Source organism: Moschus berezovskii, chromosome 22 (genome assembly GCF_049115385.1).
Source record: "Moschus berezovskii isolate FMDL1 chromosome 22, NW_MosBer_1.0, whole genome shotgun sequence".
NCBI classification, from domain to species: Eukaryota; Metazoa; Chordata; class Mammalia; order Artiodactyla; family Moschidae; genus Moschus; species Moschus berezovskii.
The window spans coordinates 48,791,442-48,811,136 of NC_142481.1; the positions used below are offsets into that span (position 1 = coordinate 48,791,442).

At 39.4% G+C, this 19,695-nt stretch overlaps 1 protein-coding gene across 2 annotated transcripts; it reads right to left on the bottom strand.

Moving 5' to 3' along the window:
- Positions 1-11,172: 11,172 nt before the first annotated feature.
- On the bottom strand, positions 11,173-19,649 carry ORC6 (origin recognition complex subunit 6). Of its 2 annotated transcripts, XM_055412860.2 has the most exons (8): positions 19,295-19,649; positions 17,959-18,088; positions 16,243-16,406; positions 15,935-16,024; positions 14,602-14,714; positions 14,293-14,350; positions 14,043-14,111; positions 11,590-11,727 (listed from the first exon to the last, which is right to left on the bottom strand). In XM_055412860.2, exons 1-7 carry the CDS (start codon positions 19,357-19,359, stop codon positions 14,057-14,059), a joined length of 675 nt encoding a protein of 224 aa, XP_055268835.2. In that variant the 5' UTR covers positions 19,360-19,649; the 3' UTR covers positions 11,590-11,727; positions 14,043-14,056. The 2 variants fall into 2 exon arrangements, with proteins under 2 accessions (XP_055268836.2, XP_055268835.2); XM_055412861.2 differs by lacking the exon at positions 14,293-14,350 and having other exon boundaries at positions 11,173-11,727.
- Positions 19,650-19,695: the final 46 nt, after the last annotated feature.

Sequence of the window (19,695 nt, forward strand, 5' to 3'; positions counted from 1 at the left end):
TGTTGTTCCATGTCCAGTTCTAACAGTTGCTTCCTGACCTGCATACAGGTTTCTCAAGAGGCAGGTCAGGTGGTCTGGGATTCCCATCTCTTTCAGAATGTTAGAATACAATATTTATCTTTCTGACTTACTTCACTGTATAATAAGTTTTAGGTTTATCCAACTCATCAGAACTGACTCAAATGTGTTCCTTTTTATGGTTGAGTAATATTCCACTTTGTATATGAACCACAACTTCTTTATCCATTCATCTGTCAATGGGCTTCCATGACAGGTTGCTTCCATGTTCTAGCTATTGTAAATAGTGCTGCAATGAACAATGGGATACATGTGTGTTTTTCAATTTTGGTTTCCTCAGGATATATGCCTAGGAATGGGATTGTTGGGTTATATGGTTGTTTTATTCCTAGTTTTTTAAAGAATCTCCATACCATCTTCCATAGTGGCTGTATCAATTTACATTCCCACCAACAGTGCAAGAGTGTTCCCTTTTCTCCACACCCTCTCCAGCATTTACTGTTTGTAGACTTTGACGATAGCCATTATGACTGGTGTGAGGTGACATCTCATCGTGGTTTTGATTTGCATTCTCATGCGACGAGTTGACTCACTGGAAAAGACTCTGATGCTGGGAAAGGTTGGGGACGGGAGGAGAAGGGGACGACGGAGAATGAGATGGCTGGATGGCATCACCGACTCTGTGGACATGAGTTTGCGTGTACTCTGGGAGTTGGTGATGGACAGGGAGGCCTGGCGTGCTGTGATTCATGGGGTCGCGGAGAGTCGGACAAGACTGAGCGACTGAACTGAACTGAACTGAACTGAATAATAAGCGATGTTGAGCATCTTTTCATGTGTTTGTTAGCCATCTGTATGTCTTTGGAGAAATGTCTGTTTAGGTCTTTTTCCCACTTTTTGATTGAGGGTGTTTGTTTTTCTGGCATTGAGTTGTATGAGCTGCTTGTATATTTTAGAAATTAATCCTTTGTCAGTTGTTTCATTTGCTATTATTTTCTCCGATTCAGAGGGTTGTCTTTTCACCTTGCTTATAGTTTCCTTTGCTGTGCAAAACCTTTTAAGTTTAATCAGGTCCCACTTGTTTACTTTTGTGTTACTCTAGGAGGTGGGTCATAGAGGATCTTGTCTTGATTTATGTCATCAAGTGTTCTGCCTATGTTTTCTTCTAAGAGTCTTATAGTTTCTGGTCTTACATTTAGGTCTTTAATCCATTTTGAATTTATCTTTGTGTATGGTGTTAGGATGTGTTCTAATTTCATTCTTTTACATGTAGCTGTCCAGTTTTCCCTGCACCATTTGTGAAGAGGCTGTCTTTGCCCCATTGTATATTTGTGCCTCCTTCATCAAAAATAAGGTACGAATACGTGTATGGGTTTATTCCTGGGCTTTCTATCTTGTTCTATTGGTCTATATTTCTGTTTTTGTGCCAGTACCATACTGTCTTGATGACTGTAGCTTTGTACTATAATCTGAACTTAGAAAGGTTGATTCCTCCAGCTCCATTCTTCTTTCCCAAGACTTCTTTGGCTATTCAGGGTCTTTTGTGTTTCCATATGAATTGTGAAATTTTTTGTTCTAGTTCTGTGAAAAATGCAATTGGTAATTTGACAGGCATAGCACTGTATCTGTAGATTGCATTTGGTAGTATAGTTATTTTCACAATATTGATTCTTCCTACCCAGGAATATGGAATATCTCTCCATCTGTTCATGTCATCTTTGATTTCTTTCATTAGTGTCTTATAATTTTCTATGTACAGTTCTTTTGTCTCCTTAGGTAAATTTATTCCTAGTATTTAATTCTTTTTGTTGCAATGATTAATGGGGTTGATTCCTTAATTTCTCTTTCTGATTTTTCATTGTCAGTATATAGAAATGCAAGTGATTTCTGTGTATTGATTTTGTATCCTGCAACCTTGCTAAATTCACTGATTAACTCTAGTAATTTTCTGATACTGTCTTTAGGGTTTTCTATGTACAGTATCATATCATCTGCAAACAGTGAGAGCTTTACTTCTTCTTTTGCAATGTGGATTCCTTTTGTTTCTTTTTCTTCTCTGATTGCTGAAGCTAGGACTTCCAGAACTATAGTGGTGGAAGTGGTTGAATAATAGTGGTGAATGTGGACACCCTTGTCTTATTCCTGATCTTAGGGGGAATGCTTTCAGTTTTTCACCACTGAGAATAATGTTTGCTGTAGGTTTATCATATATGGCCTTTACTATGTTGAAGTAGGTTCCTCCTATGCCCTTTTTTTTCTGAGGAGTTTTAACATAAATGTGTGCTGGGAATTTTGTCAAAGGCTTTTTCTGCATCTATTATCATATGATTTTTATCTTTCAGTTTGTTAATATGGTGTATCACATTGATTGATTATGTACATTGAAGAATCCTTGCATCCCTGGAATAAACCCAACTTGATCATGGTGTATGAGCTTTTTGATGTGTTGCTGAATTCTGTTTGCTAAAATTTTGTTGAGGATTTTTGCATCTATGTTCATCAGTGATATTGGCCTGTAGTTTTCTTTTTTTGTGTTGTCTTTGTCTGGTATCAGGGTGATGATTGCCTTGTAGAATGAGTTTGGAAGTGTCCTTCCTCTGCAATTTTTTGAAAGAGTTTTAGAAGGATAGGCATTAGCTCTTCTCTAAATGTTTGATAGAATTCTCCTGTGAATTTATCTGGTCCTGGGCTTTTGTTTTTGGGGAGATTTTTTTATCACAGCTTCAATTTCAGTGCTTGTAATTGGGTTGTTCATAATTTCTATTTCTTCCTGGCTCAGTCTTGGAAGATTGAACTTTTCTAAAAATCTGTCCATTTCTTCCAGATTATCTATTTCATTGCCATATAGTTGTTCATAATAGTTTCTTATAATCCTTTGTATTTCTGCATTGTCTATTGTAACCTCTCTTTCTTCATTTCTAATTTTGTTGATTTGATTCTTCTCTTTTTTTTTTTTTTCTTGGTAAGTCTGGCTAAAAGTTTGTCAATTTTATTTTCTCAAAAAACCAGCTTTTAGTTTTATTAATCTTTACTATTGTGTCTTTCATTTCTTTTTCATTTATTTCTGCTTGGATCTTTATAATTTCTTTCCCTCTACTAATTTTGGGGCTTTTTTGTTCTTTTTCCAGTTGTTTTAGGTGTGAAGTTAGGTTGTCTATTCAATGTTTTTCTTGTTTCTTGAGGTAGAATTGTATTGCTGTAAACTTCCCTCTTAGAACTGCTTTTGCTGCATCCCACAGGTTTTGAGTTGTTGTGTTTTCATTGTCATTTGTTTCTAGAATTTTTTTGATTTCCCTTTTGATTTCTTCAGTAACCTGTTGGTTATTTAGAAACATGTTGTTTAATCTCCAGGTATTTGTGTTTCTTACAGTTTTTTTCTTGTAATTGATATCCAGTCTCATAGCATTGTGGTTGGAGAAGATGCCTGATACAATTTCAATTTTCTTAAATTTACTGAGGTTTGATTTGTGACCCAAGATGTGGTCTATCCTAGAGAATGTTCCATGTGCACTTGAGAAGAAGATGTACTCTTCTGCATTTGGATGGAATGTCCTTAAGATATCAATGAGATCCAGCTCATCTAATGTATCATTTAAGACTTGTGTTTCCTTATTAATTTTCTGTTTTGGTGATCTGTCCATTGGTGAGAGTGGGGTGTTAAAGTCTCCTACTCTTACTGTGTTGCTATCAGTTTCTCCTTTTATGTCTGTCAGTGTTTGTCTTATATTTTGAGGTGCTCCTATGGTGGGTGCACATAGATATTTACAATTGTTATGGCTTCCTCTTGGACTGATCCCTTGATCATTATGTAGTGTCCTTCTTTATCTTTTGTAATCTTCTTTAAGGTGTATTTTGTCTGATATGAAGATTGCTCCTCCAGCTTTCTTTTGGTTCCCATTTGCATGGAACATATTTTCCATCCTCCCACTTTCAGTCTATATGTGTCTTTAGGCCTGAAGGGGGTTTCTTGTAGACAGCACATATAATTGAGTCTTGTTTCTGTATCCATTCAGCCAGCCTGTGTCTTTTGGTTAGAGCATTTAATCCATTTACATTTAAAGTAATTATTGATATATATGTCCTGTTGCCATTTTCTTAATTGTTTGGGGTGCTTTTGTAGATATTTTTTCTTCTCTTGTATTTCTTGACTATATAAGTCCCTTTAACATTTGTTGTAAAGCTGGTTTGATTTGAATTCTCTTAACTTTTGCTTGTCTGAAAAGCTTTTTATTTCTCCATCAATTTTGAATGAGATCCTTGCCAGGTACAGTAATCTTGGTTGTAGATTTTTCCATTTCAGTATTTTAAATATATCCTGCCATTCCCTTCTGGCCTGCAGAGTTTCTGCTAAAAGATAAGCTGTTAAGCATATAGAGTTTCCCTTGTATGTTACCTTTTGCTTCTCTCTTGCAGCTTTTAATATTCTTTCTTTGTGTTTGGTCTTTGTTTGATCAGTATGTGTTTTGGTGTGTTTCTCCATGGGTTTATCCTGTATGGGACTCTTTGTGCCTCTTGGGCTTGACTATTTTCTTTTCCATGTTTGGGAAATTTTCAACTATAATCTCTTCAAAAATTTTCTCATACCCTTTCTTTTTCTCTTCTTCTTCTGGGACCCCTATACTTCGAATGTTGGTGCATTTGATATTGTCCCAGAGGTCTCTGAGGCTATCCTTAGTTTTTTTCATTCTTTTTATTCTGCCCTGCAGAAGTTATTGCCACCATTTTATCTTCCAGCTCACTGATTCATTCTTCTGCTTCAGATATTCTGCTATTGATTCCTTCTAGAGTATTTTTAATTTCAGTAATTGTGTTGCTTGTCTCTGTATGTTTATTATTTAATTCTTCCAGGTCTTTGTTCATTGATTCTTGCATTTTCTCCATTTTTGTTTTCAAGGATTTTGATCATCTTTACTATTTACTATTATTATTCTGAATTCTTTTTCAGGTAGTTTGCCTATTTCCTCTTCATTTATTTGGACTTCTGTGTTTACAGTTTGTTCCTTTATTTGTGTAGTATTTCTCTGCCTTTTCTTTCTTTTTTTTTTAACTTACTGTGTTTGAGGTCTCCTTTTCCCAGGCTTCAAGGAAAGTTGAATTCTTTCCTTGAAGAAGGTTGAATTCTTTCTTCCTTTTGGTTTCTGCCCTCCTAAGGTTGGTCCAGTGGTTTGTGGAAGCCTGGCAGGCCACAGTCTACAGGGTCGCAAAGAGTTGGACATGACTAAAGCGACCCTGTGCACATAGACGCAAGCTGCCTTTGGCAGCTCTGCCCCGGTGAGAGTTGAGCATGAAGGTGGTGCAGCTGCTTGGCTTGCGGGAACCCTGGTGGCGCCAAGTGTGCAGGCACATGGACTGCCTCCAGCATAGGAGTTATGGCCCTGTCAGAGTCTTTTTTCAAGCCTCTTGTAGCTGGCAATCAGAAGGCCTCTTTGCCAGTCTTTTTCCATAGCTCTACCCGCTCAGGCACTTAGAAGGCTCCCTTGCCTGGGGTCCTTCTCTGTTGTTCGACACGTCAGGCACATAGAGAGGTCCCCCTGGCTGGGGTCCTACTCTGTAGTTCCGTACATCAGGTGTTTGATGGGCCAGTCTTTCTACTGTTCAGCTACCAATGCTGGAATGTGGGGAGTGAGAGGCTATGGTGGTGGCTCCACCCCCTACGCATGACTCAGCAGTATCACCTTGCTTCTATAGTTGCCTGGCTTTCCTCCACCGGCATTTCCCACCATGATCTCCTCCCTCACATCCCCTCAATCCGTCTCCCCAGTCAATAGCAGCCCTCGCCCTGGGATTGTGCCACAATCCGTAAACTCCAGCTCCCAGCCACTGCGCCTTCCAGGGGACTAGCATTCCTGTCCAGGGTATGTATGGCTGTGGCAAGGACTATCTGATTCTCATTCCATTTAGGCGGCCACAGATCAACTGTTTTCACTCTCAGCCTTAAATGTTTCTCTTCTGACTGAGACAATTGCCCTGATGTGGGGATTGGATCCCTGCTTTAGTTCCCCCACCTGCTGAGGGCAGGTCCAGTCCTACTAACACTTTTGTTTTCCCCCCTAGTTCCTTCGTCCTACCAAGTTTTGCGTGATTCTATATATCCTTTTTGACTGGTTAGGTACTCCTGTCCACTCTCAGCTGGTGGTCTGCATGCACTTCTGTGTCTGAAGATATATTCCTGATGTATCCGTGGAGAGAGATGTACTCCATGTCCACCTACTCCTCTGCCATCTTGTTCTCGGTCTTATTCAACTTTTGAAGTGTTGGTTGTGTGATGTGCGGTGGGGCATTGTTGTGGAGAAGAATTGGGTCCTTTCTGTTGACTAATGTCAGCTGCGGGTGTTGCAGTTTTTGGTGCATCTCATCGATCTGTTTCTCAGATGTAATGGTTTCGCTGGGATTCAGAAAGCTGTAGTGGATCAGACTGGCAGCAGACCACCAATCAGTGACCATGAGCATTTTTTGGTGCAATTTTGGCTTTGGAAAGTGCTCTGGAGCTCCTTCTTGGTCCAACCACAGAGCTGATCGTCACTGGATGTCATATAAAATCCACTTTTTGTGGCATGCCACCATCCAATTGAGAAATGGTTCATTGTTGTTGCACAGAATAAGAGAAAATGACAGTTCAAAATGATGATTTTTTTTTATTTGTGGTTAGCACATGAGGTACCCACTTATTGAGCTTTTTCACCTTTCCAATTTGCTTCAAATGCTGAATGACCATAGAATGGTTGATGTGGAATTCTTCAGCAACTTCTTGTGTGGTTGTAAGGGGATCAGCTTCAATGATGGCTATGAATTGGTGATTGTCAACTTCCAATGGCCAGCCACTATGCTCTTCATCTTCAAGGCTGTCATCTCCTTTGCAAAATTTCTTGAACCACCACTGCACTGTATGTTCCTTAGCAGTTCCTGGGCCAAATGCATTGTTGATGTTGCAAATTATCTCCACTGCTTTAAAACCCATTTTGAACTCGGGTAAGAAAATTGCTCAAATTTGCTTTTTGTCTAACATCATTTCCATAATTGAAAATAAACATAAAATAAACAGCAAGTAATGTCATTAGCAAAAAAAACATAAAGCAAGAAATGTGCATTAAAATAATGTGTAACATAACCACATTTATTTAAGAATGTGTTCCAATATCAAACAGCAAATTTCAACAATGAAAAAACTGCAATTACTTTGCCAACCAAGGTCCGTCTAGTCAAGGCTATGGTTTTTCCAGTGGTCATGTATGGATGTGAGAGTTGGACCGTGAAGAAAGCTGATTGCCGAAGAATTGATGCTTTTGAACTGTGGTGCTGGAGAAGACTCTTGAGAGTCACTTGGACTGCAAGGAGATCCAACCAGTCCATTCTAAAGGAGATCAATCCTGGGTGTTCATTGGAAGGACTGATGCTAAAGCTGCAATTCTAATACTTTGGCCACCTCATGCGACGAGTTGACTCACTGGAAAAGACTCTGATGCTGGGAAGGATTGGGGGCGGGAGGAGAAGGGGACAACAGAGAATGAGATGGCTGGATGGCATCACCGACTAGATGGACATGAGTTTGATTGAATTCTGGTAGTTGGTGATGGACAGGGAGGCCTGGCATGCTGTGATTCATGGGGTCGCAGAGTCAGACACGACTGAGCGACTGAACTGAACTGAACTGAATAGTTGAAAGGTGATTCATTTTGATGTATGGCAGAAACCAACACAAAATTGTAAAGCAATTATCCTCAAATTAAAAATAAATTAAAAAAAAAAACCAAAAGAAATAACCAAGAACTTATTCTTGGTTTGATTATCTTATTCTGCCAGATAATCAAAATAATTACCATTGTTTGCTTTTAAGGCATAAGAAGATCACAAATAGTACTTGGATTTATTCTCATGAAATTAACAGTGAAAAGGCAACCTTAGGAATGGGAGGAAATATTTACAATCATTTTTTTAAACAGAGGCTTAATATTTACACTGTATAAAGAACAACTCAACAGCAACAAAAATCCATATTAAAAAATGGTCAAGGATTTCAACAGACATTTTCCTAATTGGCCAATAAGCTCATGAAAAAGTGCTCATTAATCATCAGGGGAATGCAAATCAAAATCACAGTGAAATACCACCTCATACCAATTTAGGATGGCAACCCACTCCAGTATTCTTGCCTGGAGAATCCCATGGACGGAGAAGCCTGGTAGGCTACAGTCCACGGGGTCGCAAAGAGTCGGACACGACTGAGTGACATCACCTCACCACCTCACTGACCAAAAAAGAAAATAAAGCAGAAAGTAAGTGTTGGCAAGGATGTGGAGAAACTGGAACTCTTGCGCACTGCTGGTGGGAATGTAATATGATGCAGTTGCTGTGGAAAACCGTGTGGTGGTTCCTCAAAAATTTTTAAATAGAATTATCATATGACCTAGCAACGCCACTTCTGGGTAAATGCCCAAAAGAATAGAAAGCAGGGTCTCCAAGAAACACTACACACACACACACACACACACACACGTCTATAGCAGCATTATTCACAACAGCCAAGAGGTGAAAGCAACCTACATATTCATTGACAGATAAATGGATAAACACAGTGTGGTATATCCACACAATGGAAAATTATTCGGCCTCAAAAAGGAAAGAAATTCTGACATATGCCACAATATGGATGAACCTCAAGAACATTATGCTAAGTAAAAAAAACACACAAAAAAATACTGTATAATTCCACTTAGATGAAGTATCTAGCTAGATTAGTCAAATTCACAGGTAGAATGGTGGTTGTCTGAGGCTGAAGGAGGGAGGAATGGGAGCTGTTAATTGGTTTCATGAGTAGAGTCAGCTTTATGGGGTGAAGTTCTGGAGATCACATAATGTGAATGTACTAAACACTACTGTTTTTTTGTTTAGTCACTAAATTGCCTCTGACTCTTGTGTGACCCCCATGGACTGCAGCCCAACATGCTCCTCTGTCCATGGGATTTCCTAGGCAAGAATACTGGAAGGGTTGCCATTTTCTTCTCCAGGGGATCTTCCCCACCCAGGGATCGAACCTGTATTATCTGCATTGGCAGGCAGATCCTTTACCACTGAGCCACCGGGGAAGCACTACAGCATTGCTGACTATATTGACTTAACTGTTAAGATAGTAAACTACATATGTATTTTACCACAATTTATTTTTTAAAAATGAGTGTGCTTTAATTTTGATGCAAAGCTAGAATCTAAATCTTGGCACCAAAACCAGATTACATACCTTCTTAAAAGAAATGAGGGTAAGACTCACCCATTTTAGATCAAACTAATAACAGAAGTACTATTTAGTGAATGCCTTCTAAGTGTCACACCCTTTACAAACATTACCTTCAATTCTCACAAGGTAGATAATATATCTATTTTTTAAACAAGCAAACTGAAGCTCAGTAAGGTTGTGAAATTTCCTTAGGCTATCAGAGTCAGAATTTAAACATAACTGCATGTGGTTCCAAAGCTCACATTCATTCCCATCTACCACAGGGCTGTGGGATATTATACCTGTTTGGGGATCATTTGATTATGACCTTTAACCACAACAGCTTGCTAAGTGTCTAGAATTAAAAGGGGCTGGGGAAGAAAATCACCCCTTTAGCGACTTCTGTTCTATGTAGCAGGTATTATACCTTATTTATAGCAAATAGAAAGCAACAGCTATTATTGCCAATACCATCCTAAATAGGTTTAAACAATTTAGATGCAATCACTTTATTGCATTCTTCATGGAAATATTTACTTAGATCATGTGTTCTTAATTTTAGTTAAAATCATGTCTGGCATGATGCCTTTGAACCGCTAACAACTTATTTTCCCAGTCCTTTTCCATAGTTGTAAAATAAATAGTATTTAGTAAGGTTATATTTTTCAGTATGTAGATAGAAAAAAAAATCTTGGTCTCTCTTTTTTAAAGTATAATTGACTTACAATATAAGTTTCAGGTGTACAATATAGTGACTTGATATTTCTATACATTATGGAATGACCACCAGTCTAGTTACCATTTATCATCATACAGTGATGACATTATTGACCATACTCCCTATGCTGTACATTACATCCCCATGACTTATTTATAACGCATAGTTTGTACTTTTAATCTCCCTCATCTGGTTCACTCATTCTCTCGACCCTCCTCCCCTCTGGCAACCACCGATTTGTTCTCTGTATGTTAGTCTGTTTGTTTTTAGATTCCACATGTGAGATCATATGGTATTTTTCTTTCTCTGACTTACTTCACTTATTTAACACTCTCTAGGTCCATCCATGTTGTCACACCTTGGTTTGTTTCTTAATTTTTTAATATGATGCTAATATATAATTATGTGAGACCTCTATAACTGTTTCTTTCTATATTTTAATACTTACTAAATACTTTTACCAGCAATGGCAAGCCACTCCAGTACTCTTGCCTAGAAAATCCCATGGATGGAGGAGCCTGGTAGGCTGCAGTCCGTGGGGTTGCTAAGGGTCAGACACGACTGAGCGACTTCACTTTCACTTTTCACTTTCACCCATTGGAGAAGGAAATGGCAACCTACTCCAGTGTTCTTGCCTGGAGAATCCCAAGGACAGGGGAGCCTGATGGGCTTCCGTCTATGGGGTCACACAGAGTCAGACACGACTGAAGTGACTTAGCAGCAGCAGCACTAAATGCTTTACATGTATTGGCTCAGATACTCCTCCAATTATTCTGAGGTAGACCTCTCTTTTATTCCTACTTATAGATGAAGGATGTATGTTAGTCACTTAGCCATGTCCAGCTCTTTGTGACCCCATGGACTTTAGCCCGCCAGGCTCCTCTGTCCATGGGATTCTCTAGGCAAGAATACTGGAGTGGATTACCATTTCCTTCTCCAGGGGATCTTCCTGACCCAGGGATCGAACCTGCATTGCAGGCAGATTCTTTACCATCTGGGCTATAGGGATAACCAGATGAAGGATAAAGAAGCTAATTAACTTGTTCAAGGTTTCACAGGTGGTAAGAGCTGAGCAGGGTTTTAAACCCAGAAAGCCTGATTCAAGAGTTTGTGCTCTGGGGACCAGTATGGTTCAGTTCAGCAACCCGGGTCTTTTTTCCCGTCAGAGAAGACAGCTTTTGGGATCACAAGAATTTTTCCAAACTGATAACAAGTACACTTTGAATGCATATAAAAATAATATTTATTAACTTAAGATTGTACCATATATGGATTTATTCAAACCAAGAGATTTACACAAAAACTTAAGTAAAATCTTTAGACTCCATTCAGCCTGAATTTCATATTATGGATAGGGCAGAAGACTGTCTTTTGCTTAAAACAAAACAAAAAAGCAAGATGGCTTCAATTACATTTTGTAGAGTGCAGACCTGTGGGGAGCCAAGGCTGAGTCAAGCAGGCACTGTGGCCGATCTAATGAATTTGCTGCCCATTATCGGAGCCATCCTGCTCAGCCCCAAGGCTGGCTTCTTTGCCGTTAAGAATAGGATCTTTGTTTTAAAAGTGTAAACAAATTTCCAAAGTCCTCACATTTTCCTTGAGGTGGCAGATGCACTGCTGGTTTGCAGTACAAGTTAGTCTGGAAGCTGAAATCACTGTGTTGAAGCCTTTTGTGCTCTGGCAGCATTTTCCAAAATTTTCCTTTTCCATTCTTCATAATCTTGTGTCAGATCTTCATCATTTTGCGGTTTATGTAGGGTCTCTACTACATTCTCTACTTCTATGAGAGAAAAAAAATTTTTTAATGTTTCAAAATCCTTATAAATGAGTAAGAAAGAAGTGAGCTTACTTGCTTTAAAATGTCTACCTTAATTAAGGTAACGGAATAAGATACCAAAATGAAAAGTGGACACAGAAGTTAACACATCAGTTTTTCACGCTCCCTTATACTCCAAGCATTTGAAGACTTCTTGATGATAGTTAACATTTATCAAGCCTTGGCCCAAGCACTTCAATTGGGTCTTCACAATTCCGTGAAATGGGTACTAACATTAATCACATTTTATAGATTAGGAAATTGAGGTTCACAGAAATTGTCACTTTCCTAAAACTGCACAGCCAGTAGGTGATAAAGCAGGATTTGAACCTAAACAGTTTGTCTTCAGATGTATTCTTTTTCTTCTATTTTTTTAAATTTAAATATTAAAAAAAAAAAAAACATTTTTTACAGTGTTGATTTCTGCCATATAACAATGCAAATCAGTCATAATTATACATACATTCCCTCCCTTCCTAGCCTCCCTCCCCTCCCCTCCCCCTATGCCATCCCTCCAGGTCATCACAGAACACCAGACTGGGCTTCCTGTGCTACTCAGCAATTTCTCACCAGCTATCCATCCTACACCTGATAGTGTATATATGTTGATGTTACTTTCTCCATTTGTTCTACTCTCTCCCTCCCTGACTATGTCCGCTACATCTGTGTCTCCAATCCTTCCCTGCAAGGCTCATCAATTTCATATTTCTAGATTCCATATATACGCTTTAATATGACATCACCAACTCAATGGACATGAGTTTGAGTAAGCTCCAGGAGTTGGTGATGGACAGGGAAGCCTGACGTGCTGCAGTCCATGGGGTCGCAAAGAGTCAGACATGACTGAGTGACTGAATTGATACTATATTTGTTTTTCTCTGACTTACTTCACTCTGTATAACAGGCTCTAGGTTCATCCACCTCACTACAAGTGACTCAAATGTGTTCATTTTTTATGGCTGAGTAATATTCCATTGTGTGTATATGGATATATATATATATATATATACACACACATACACCACATCTTTATTCATCTGTCAATGGACACCTAAGTTGCTTCCATGTCCTAGCTATTGTAAACAATGCTGCTATGAACACTGGGGTACATGTGCCTTTTTCAATTATGGTTTTCTCAGGGTATATGCCCAGTAGTGGGGCTGCTGGGTCATATGGTAGATTTACTCCTAGCTTTTTAAGGAATCGCCATACTGTTCTCCATGATGGTTGTATCGGTTTACATTCCCACCAACAGTGTAGAAGGGTTCCCTTTTCTCCACACCTACGATACCATTTATAGTTTGTAGACTTTTTGATGATGGCCATTCTGACTAGCATGAGGTGATACCTCATTGAAGTTTTGATTCCCTGGTGGCTCAAATGGTAAAGAATCTGCCTACGATGTGGGAGACCCAGCTTCAATCCCTGGGTTGGGAAGATCCCCTGGAGTAGGAAATGGCAACTTACTCCAGTATTCTTGCCTGGAGAATCCCATGGACAGAGGAGACTGGTGGGCTACAGTCCATGGGGTCAAACAGAGGTGGACACAACTGAGCAACTAACTCTTTCTTTCTTCTAATCATTTGTGATGTTGAGCATCTTTTCATGTGTTTATTGGCCATCAGATATATTCTTAATTACACAGTACTTGTGTAAACTATTGCTTTGAAAACTGGTATTATCAATGATTAACAGGATTTAGCTAAAATCTGACTCTTTGTTTTTAAATGAAGTATAGTTGATTTACAATGTTGTGACAGTTTCTGGTGTACAATGAAGTTATTCAGTTATACACACACATACATATATATATATATTTTATATTCTTTTCCATTATGGTTTATCACAGGACACTGAATGCAGTTCCCTGCTATACCTGCTATACAGTAGGACCTTGCTGTTTATCCATCAGTTATATATAGTTTGCATCTGATAGTCACAAACTCCCAATCCAACCCTCTCCTGCACCCCTTTCCCTATGGCAACCACAAGTCTGTTCTCTGTGTCTGTGAGTCTGTCTGTTTCACAAATAAGTTCATTTGTGTCATATTTTAGACTCCATCTATAAGTGATATCATTGGTATCTGTCTTTCTCTGACTTATTTTGTTTAGTATGATAATTTCTAGGTCCATCCATGTTGCTGCAAATGTAAAATCTGACTCTTATTAAGGCAAGCTGCTAAAGCAGCAAAGGGCCGTTCAGTTCACTGCATTAAATCCATTGTACACTAATCCTATTGTACCAAATTCAATCTTCATCTAGTATTAACATGCCTCACCCTTTGCTGAAGGTTCAATCACTGTCTTCTTTTTCTTCTGTGGTGGAGTAGCTGAACCTCCAGGTTCTCCTTTAAGGGGGAAAGAAAAAAAATGTATATATATATAGATGTATATATATATCTATATATATATCATCTGAGTTCATTTTTCTCCTATTTTTAATTTCAGTTTTGGGGTGTATTTTGGATCACAAATAAAAATTAGATATCTCAAATGACCAAATACTAGGATAAAGAGAAGGGAAATTACCTTGCTTTCTCTTTTCTTTGGCTTTTCTTGTCAGACTTCAAAAGGGAGAATCTATTCTCTAGGCATAAATTTACGGAATTACAGCATTTTTTTTAATTGCTGTTTTTAGTTAGTAAGCTATTTATTTGAAAACAAACTAATTTTGTTACTGAAAATAAAGAGTAATTTTCTTACTAAAAATTGATCTCATCTATAGTAAATATATAATCCAGAAAGCAGCTAGTTTGCAAGTTTGAAAATATTTAACTTTTACCATCAGGTTTACATTTTCAAGTGACACATTCTATAAACATGGAATGAATTACTCACTGTCGATCTGCTGCCCAATCTTTTCTAATTGTTTACAAAGTCGATCAAATATGGCCTTTTTGACTCCAGATGTGGCTGCCATTTTATTTCTGTCCACCTTTAGCTTTAGAATCCTACAAAAGAATTTGATAAACTGCTGTTCTTAAGATCAGTACTGTTATCTTTGGCCAACCAGTTATCAACTTATTTCCTTTCCACTCAGGCTTTATGTAGAGCTCCCAACTGTTTAATTTTCCCTTTACTTCACACACATATCATTAGCTAAAAACCATGCAAACTTACCTTTTAAAGCTATTTATTTAGTTACTTATTGTACTGCAAGAATTAAAATATACACGTTATCGTTATATAACAAACAGGACACATGAAAGACATCTACTGTAGCACTTCATGCCCTATAGAACTCTTTCAAGTAAATCTCAGATATTAACTAATTTGCTGAATGTCAATTACAGCATGTTAAAATATTTAATTCACTTTAACTCAAGATGCTTATATTTATGCTACTACAAGAATATAAACCACTCTCACCTCCAAAAACTCCCTCCTTAATAATAATTCACAACAACCACTAATGAAAAATACAAAGTAAGCTTCTTATTTCAGATAACAGACCTATTTGAATCTTTTTTTGCTCAGTGAAACTTGGTTTCAAAAGTAAGGTTGTCCATATTGTTTTCTATAATAGCCATATTCCCTCCATATACTTTTATTGAATTAAAGGGCATTTTCAATTAAGGCCAATTAATCACTAATAGTAGCTAATGGAGACAAACACATCAAAATTAGTGGTTAGGTAGTAAAAAACCTATTGTCTAACAGCCAACTAATTTCGTTTTCTGAGGAGTTTTCCAGCAAGATAAAACAAGACAACTTTAGATGAAGATAGCAATTACCAATATTTACAGGGTAACATTTCAGTCAGCATACATATAGATAACCCCAAAGATTCAAATTAAGAATTTATTATTGAAATGTTTTATAAATTACTTGAAAAAGAGTTGTAATCAATACTTTAAAACTGTGACTGGAAAATCATAACTAAATGCTATTTTAACGACAGATTTCATGATTTATAAAAGGCAGACCCTGAAATCAGATTATCCAGCTTATATATATTGGCAAGTAGGCTTCGGGCAACACTAATTCCTAGTTGTCAGATCTGTGTGGGTTAAACTGAGACTCGAATCACTTGGCCACTGTTACTGTTATTTAGGAAAATATACCTTGAGTTGAGATCAACTAAATTAGAAGTATTCTTTGGGAATAAGAAGTTTATTTATAAATTATTTATAAATTATAGACTTTCTTGAATGGTAAAAGGAATACTTACTTGCAAGCTGAAAGCAGTGCAGCAGTGGTGAAAAGCGGCCTGGATAAGTCAAGATCCACTTGCTGTGTTTGTGGAAGACTGGACTCATAGCTAAGTAAAAGCAGTGTTAACAGAGTTATTTGTTAGAAAATATTGTTTCAAAGGGACTGAAAATGCAAATAAGAACTCATCAATGTGTAAGTTTCAATGTATAAGAAATACATTCTGTCACTTCAGCATGTTAGTTATTTTTTAAACTGAAAATTACCAGGACATTGGATACTTCCACTTTACCTATCAGTATTGAGTTTTAATTATATGCCTCATACCTTTGCAGTATCTTTGAAGCCAAGTTCACTGCTTCTGTACAGCTAAACTGTACTGATAGGTCTTTTATTCCAATATTTGAGTTCAGGCCCAATAAACACTCGAAAGATTTAAGACAACTCTGATATATCTTCTTGTTCAAGCCAGAAAGTTTAATCAAGTAAGCCTTTGAAAGGAAAAAAAAAATGAATCATAAAAATCATAAGTGCTCTATATTAGTAACTTTAATGCTTGTTTAATAAGTCAACTTTTCAAAATTAATTATTTCTGTAGCAAGTCACACTACTTAAAGGTTTAGCTTCATTTACTCAAAAATCAGTAACCATGTCAGGCAAGTTAAGTACTGCTCACAATAAGCTCATACCTATAGAAAGGCAGTCATGTCACACGTGTGTGCAGATAATTTAAAATACAACACAGTGCTACCAATGCCAAGCTGTGAACTAAAAAATATGTGTGTGTGCACGCGCACACGTGCATGTGTGCATGCTCAGTTGTGTCTGACTCTTTGAAGTCCCATGGACTGTAACCAGGTCCATGGACTGCCAGGTTCCTCTGCCTATGTAATTTTCCAAGCAAGAATACTGGCCTAGGGTACCATTTCCTACTCCCGGGAATCTTCCCAACCCAGGAAGAGAACCCGTGTCTCTTGTGTGTCCTGCACTGGCAGGTGGATTCTTTACCACTAGTGCCATGTGGGAAGTTCATGAATTAAAAGAAGACATATATATGGTTACTTGTTTTAACAAAGGTGCCAATTTGTAATCCATTGGAAAAACGAATGAGGGAAGTAGTGGGATTGGCGTGGGAAGGGTAAGTGTGTGTGAAAGGGACAGGAGACAGAAACTGGGAGAGAAACAGGAGGGGCAACAACTGAGGGACACCAACTCTGCCTGGGGAAGAAAAGCTTAATAAAGGATGTAACAGCAAAGTGGGGTCATTTTAAGACAAACAGAAGCTTGCTAGAAGAGCATCTTGGGTTTAAAAAAATAAAAGCAGTGCATTTAAAAGTCAGCCATTAAGGTGCATGGTCTGTCAAGCGAACAGTGTAGCTTGAGGTTAGCAGGGTTCAAGAAAGGCTGGAGAATTTGATGGTAATGGGGAGCCAACCCATTGGAAGCCAATGGTGTTTACAATGCCACCATTTTATCAGCATAGCATTATGTGACAGGTACTGTGTTAACAGTGCTACATATATATTGTATATTGTGTGTATAATACACACTATATATGTATAGTATATTGTGTTTCTACCTTACAATTATCCAGTGAAATGGATACCTCTTATCCTACTTGATAGATGAGGAAACAAGAGACTCACAGAACTAGTAACTGGTGGTGTTGAGATCTGGTCTCAACATCTGAGTCTTGCCATAACTTGGCTCTCAACCACTGTCACATCGGAAGAACAATAATACAATGGTTTTAAAGTATGTGATTTAGGAGGATGATGCTAGTGGCAGTTTGACAGATGATGGCTCTGTATAAGGAAAGAAGTGCTCAGGGAAAGTACGTAGTAAACAGTAAAGAGATCGTTGCAAAAAAGTTTTTTTCTCCAACTTGACAAAATGGTTCTAAACTTCATCTAGAATAACATGTTCTAGATGAAAATTCTAAAACAGAGTTGTGACAGGGGCTAGTACAACCAGAGATGAAAACATATGATTAAAATTCTGTGCCACACCGGATTATTCAGACATTCAGTGGGACCTACTTACCCTGTCCAAGGGGCACTTCATGCAGGAAGCTGCAAGGTCCAGGCACATGACTGCATTGCTGGTTTCTGTGGTTAGTGCAGACAGGCCAACACACTTCACATGGGACAGTCGCAGGTACTCCTCCGCTTTCCTGAGCAACACATTCACTAAAACTCTTTCTTTTACAGAAGTTTGCCCAATACTTTAGTAAGCAATAAATTCAGCCTGGTGGATTTCATTCTGACCCTAACTCTTATGCACGTTTATTTGGGGCTGGGAATGAAACTCACATCCTTTGGGGGAGGACAGGGTTCTACAAGACGGAACAAACCCTCTGACTCCAAACATCACTGTGCTCGAATCCTTTCAGGAAGAATTAAGTTCTTGAAATCCTCCAAAAAAGGCCAATCCTTTCAGCCTTCCATTACTGGAACAAGCATGAACTATGACAGACAGAGGCAGGCAGGTGAGACCAGGGTTCCTCCTTCCTCTAAATCAGTGGTTCTCAAACTTTACTGTACATGACAGTCACCTTGGAGCGTGTGAAAACTAGCCCCAAGTTTCTGATCGGTAGGCCTAGAGTGGGGCCCAAGAATGTGCATTTCTACCAAGTGACAAGAAAATATTGATGCTGCTGGTCCAGGGACTACACTTTGAGAACCACTGTTCTAAATGATTAAGAGTGCACAAGGCCATATTCCTGTCTCTTAAGAAGTGCTCCTTCCCTTCCCTCAACTAATCCACAGCCCAGGCACCCGGCCTAGCCCTGCCCTCCAGAGTTAAGTCCTGCCCTCCACAGTTTAAAGTATTTAGAAATACTTTATTTCTAACCCTGGATCTTGCAAAGGCCCTTCCCATCTCCGGGCTTTTGTACAGTTTGCTGTGCCAGCTTGGGCCCTCTTCCCACATCTTCCCGTGGCTGGCAGTTTCTATCAATCGAGTCTCAGCGCAAACGGCAACCCCTCCGAGGCTTTCTGGAAATTAAAAGCAGGCACAGGCCGCTTCGCCCCACCCGCGGCGGCTCCGCACACGCATCCTATTTCGTTGCCTGCATGTCGTTGCCACCAGACACTGCCCTCCTTGGGGGTCTGTATCCCGTCTGCCTCTGCCGTAAACGCACTCTCAGTAAGTTTTAGGGAAACGACCCAAGTCTCCGCCTCTCTCCCTTTCCCACCACCGTGCATCTCACAATGCTAGCTGGTCCCAGGGGCCGCTCGCCCCTCCGGCCAACTCACAGAGCCTATTGCCAGTAGGACTTTCTTGACGTAGAGCCTAAATCCTGCCTTTGCGCGGGAAAAGCATGGGGCCCCATTTGAGGAGGGCGCAGGGCTACTGGGGCGTGCGCAGCCGGACTCACCTCAGCACCTCCGGCTCGGCGATGCCCAGGCGGGGGGCTAAACGCCTGATCAGACCAGACTCCATGACGCGGACTAGGACGACACCCACAGCTGAGACTGGACGAAACCCGCGCGCAGATGCTGCGCTCGCCAGTTAAGGCTGGGCCCCTCCCTCTCGCTGCATCTGGATTGGTTGGGACTAGAAGTTACGACTGCCCCTCAAACCAATCCCGGCCATTCTTCTGCGCGTGCGCGCTGCGAGTACACACGTCAAGGCAAAAAGTGAATGTGCTGGGGTGGCTCCCACTCATTCCATTCCTCCCTTCTAGAGAGACTCTAACACTGCCTTTCCCTCCGGCTGCCCCTTCCTGCCGCCGAGAGCTTCCCCGCTACTCCGCACTGCCCCGCCCTCTCACACACT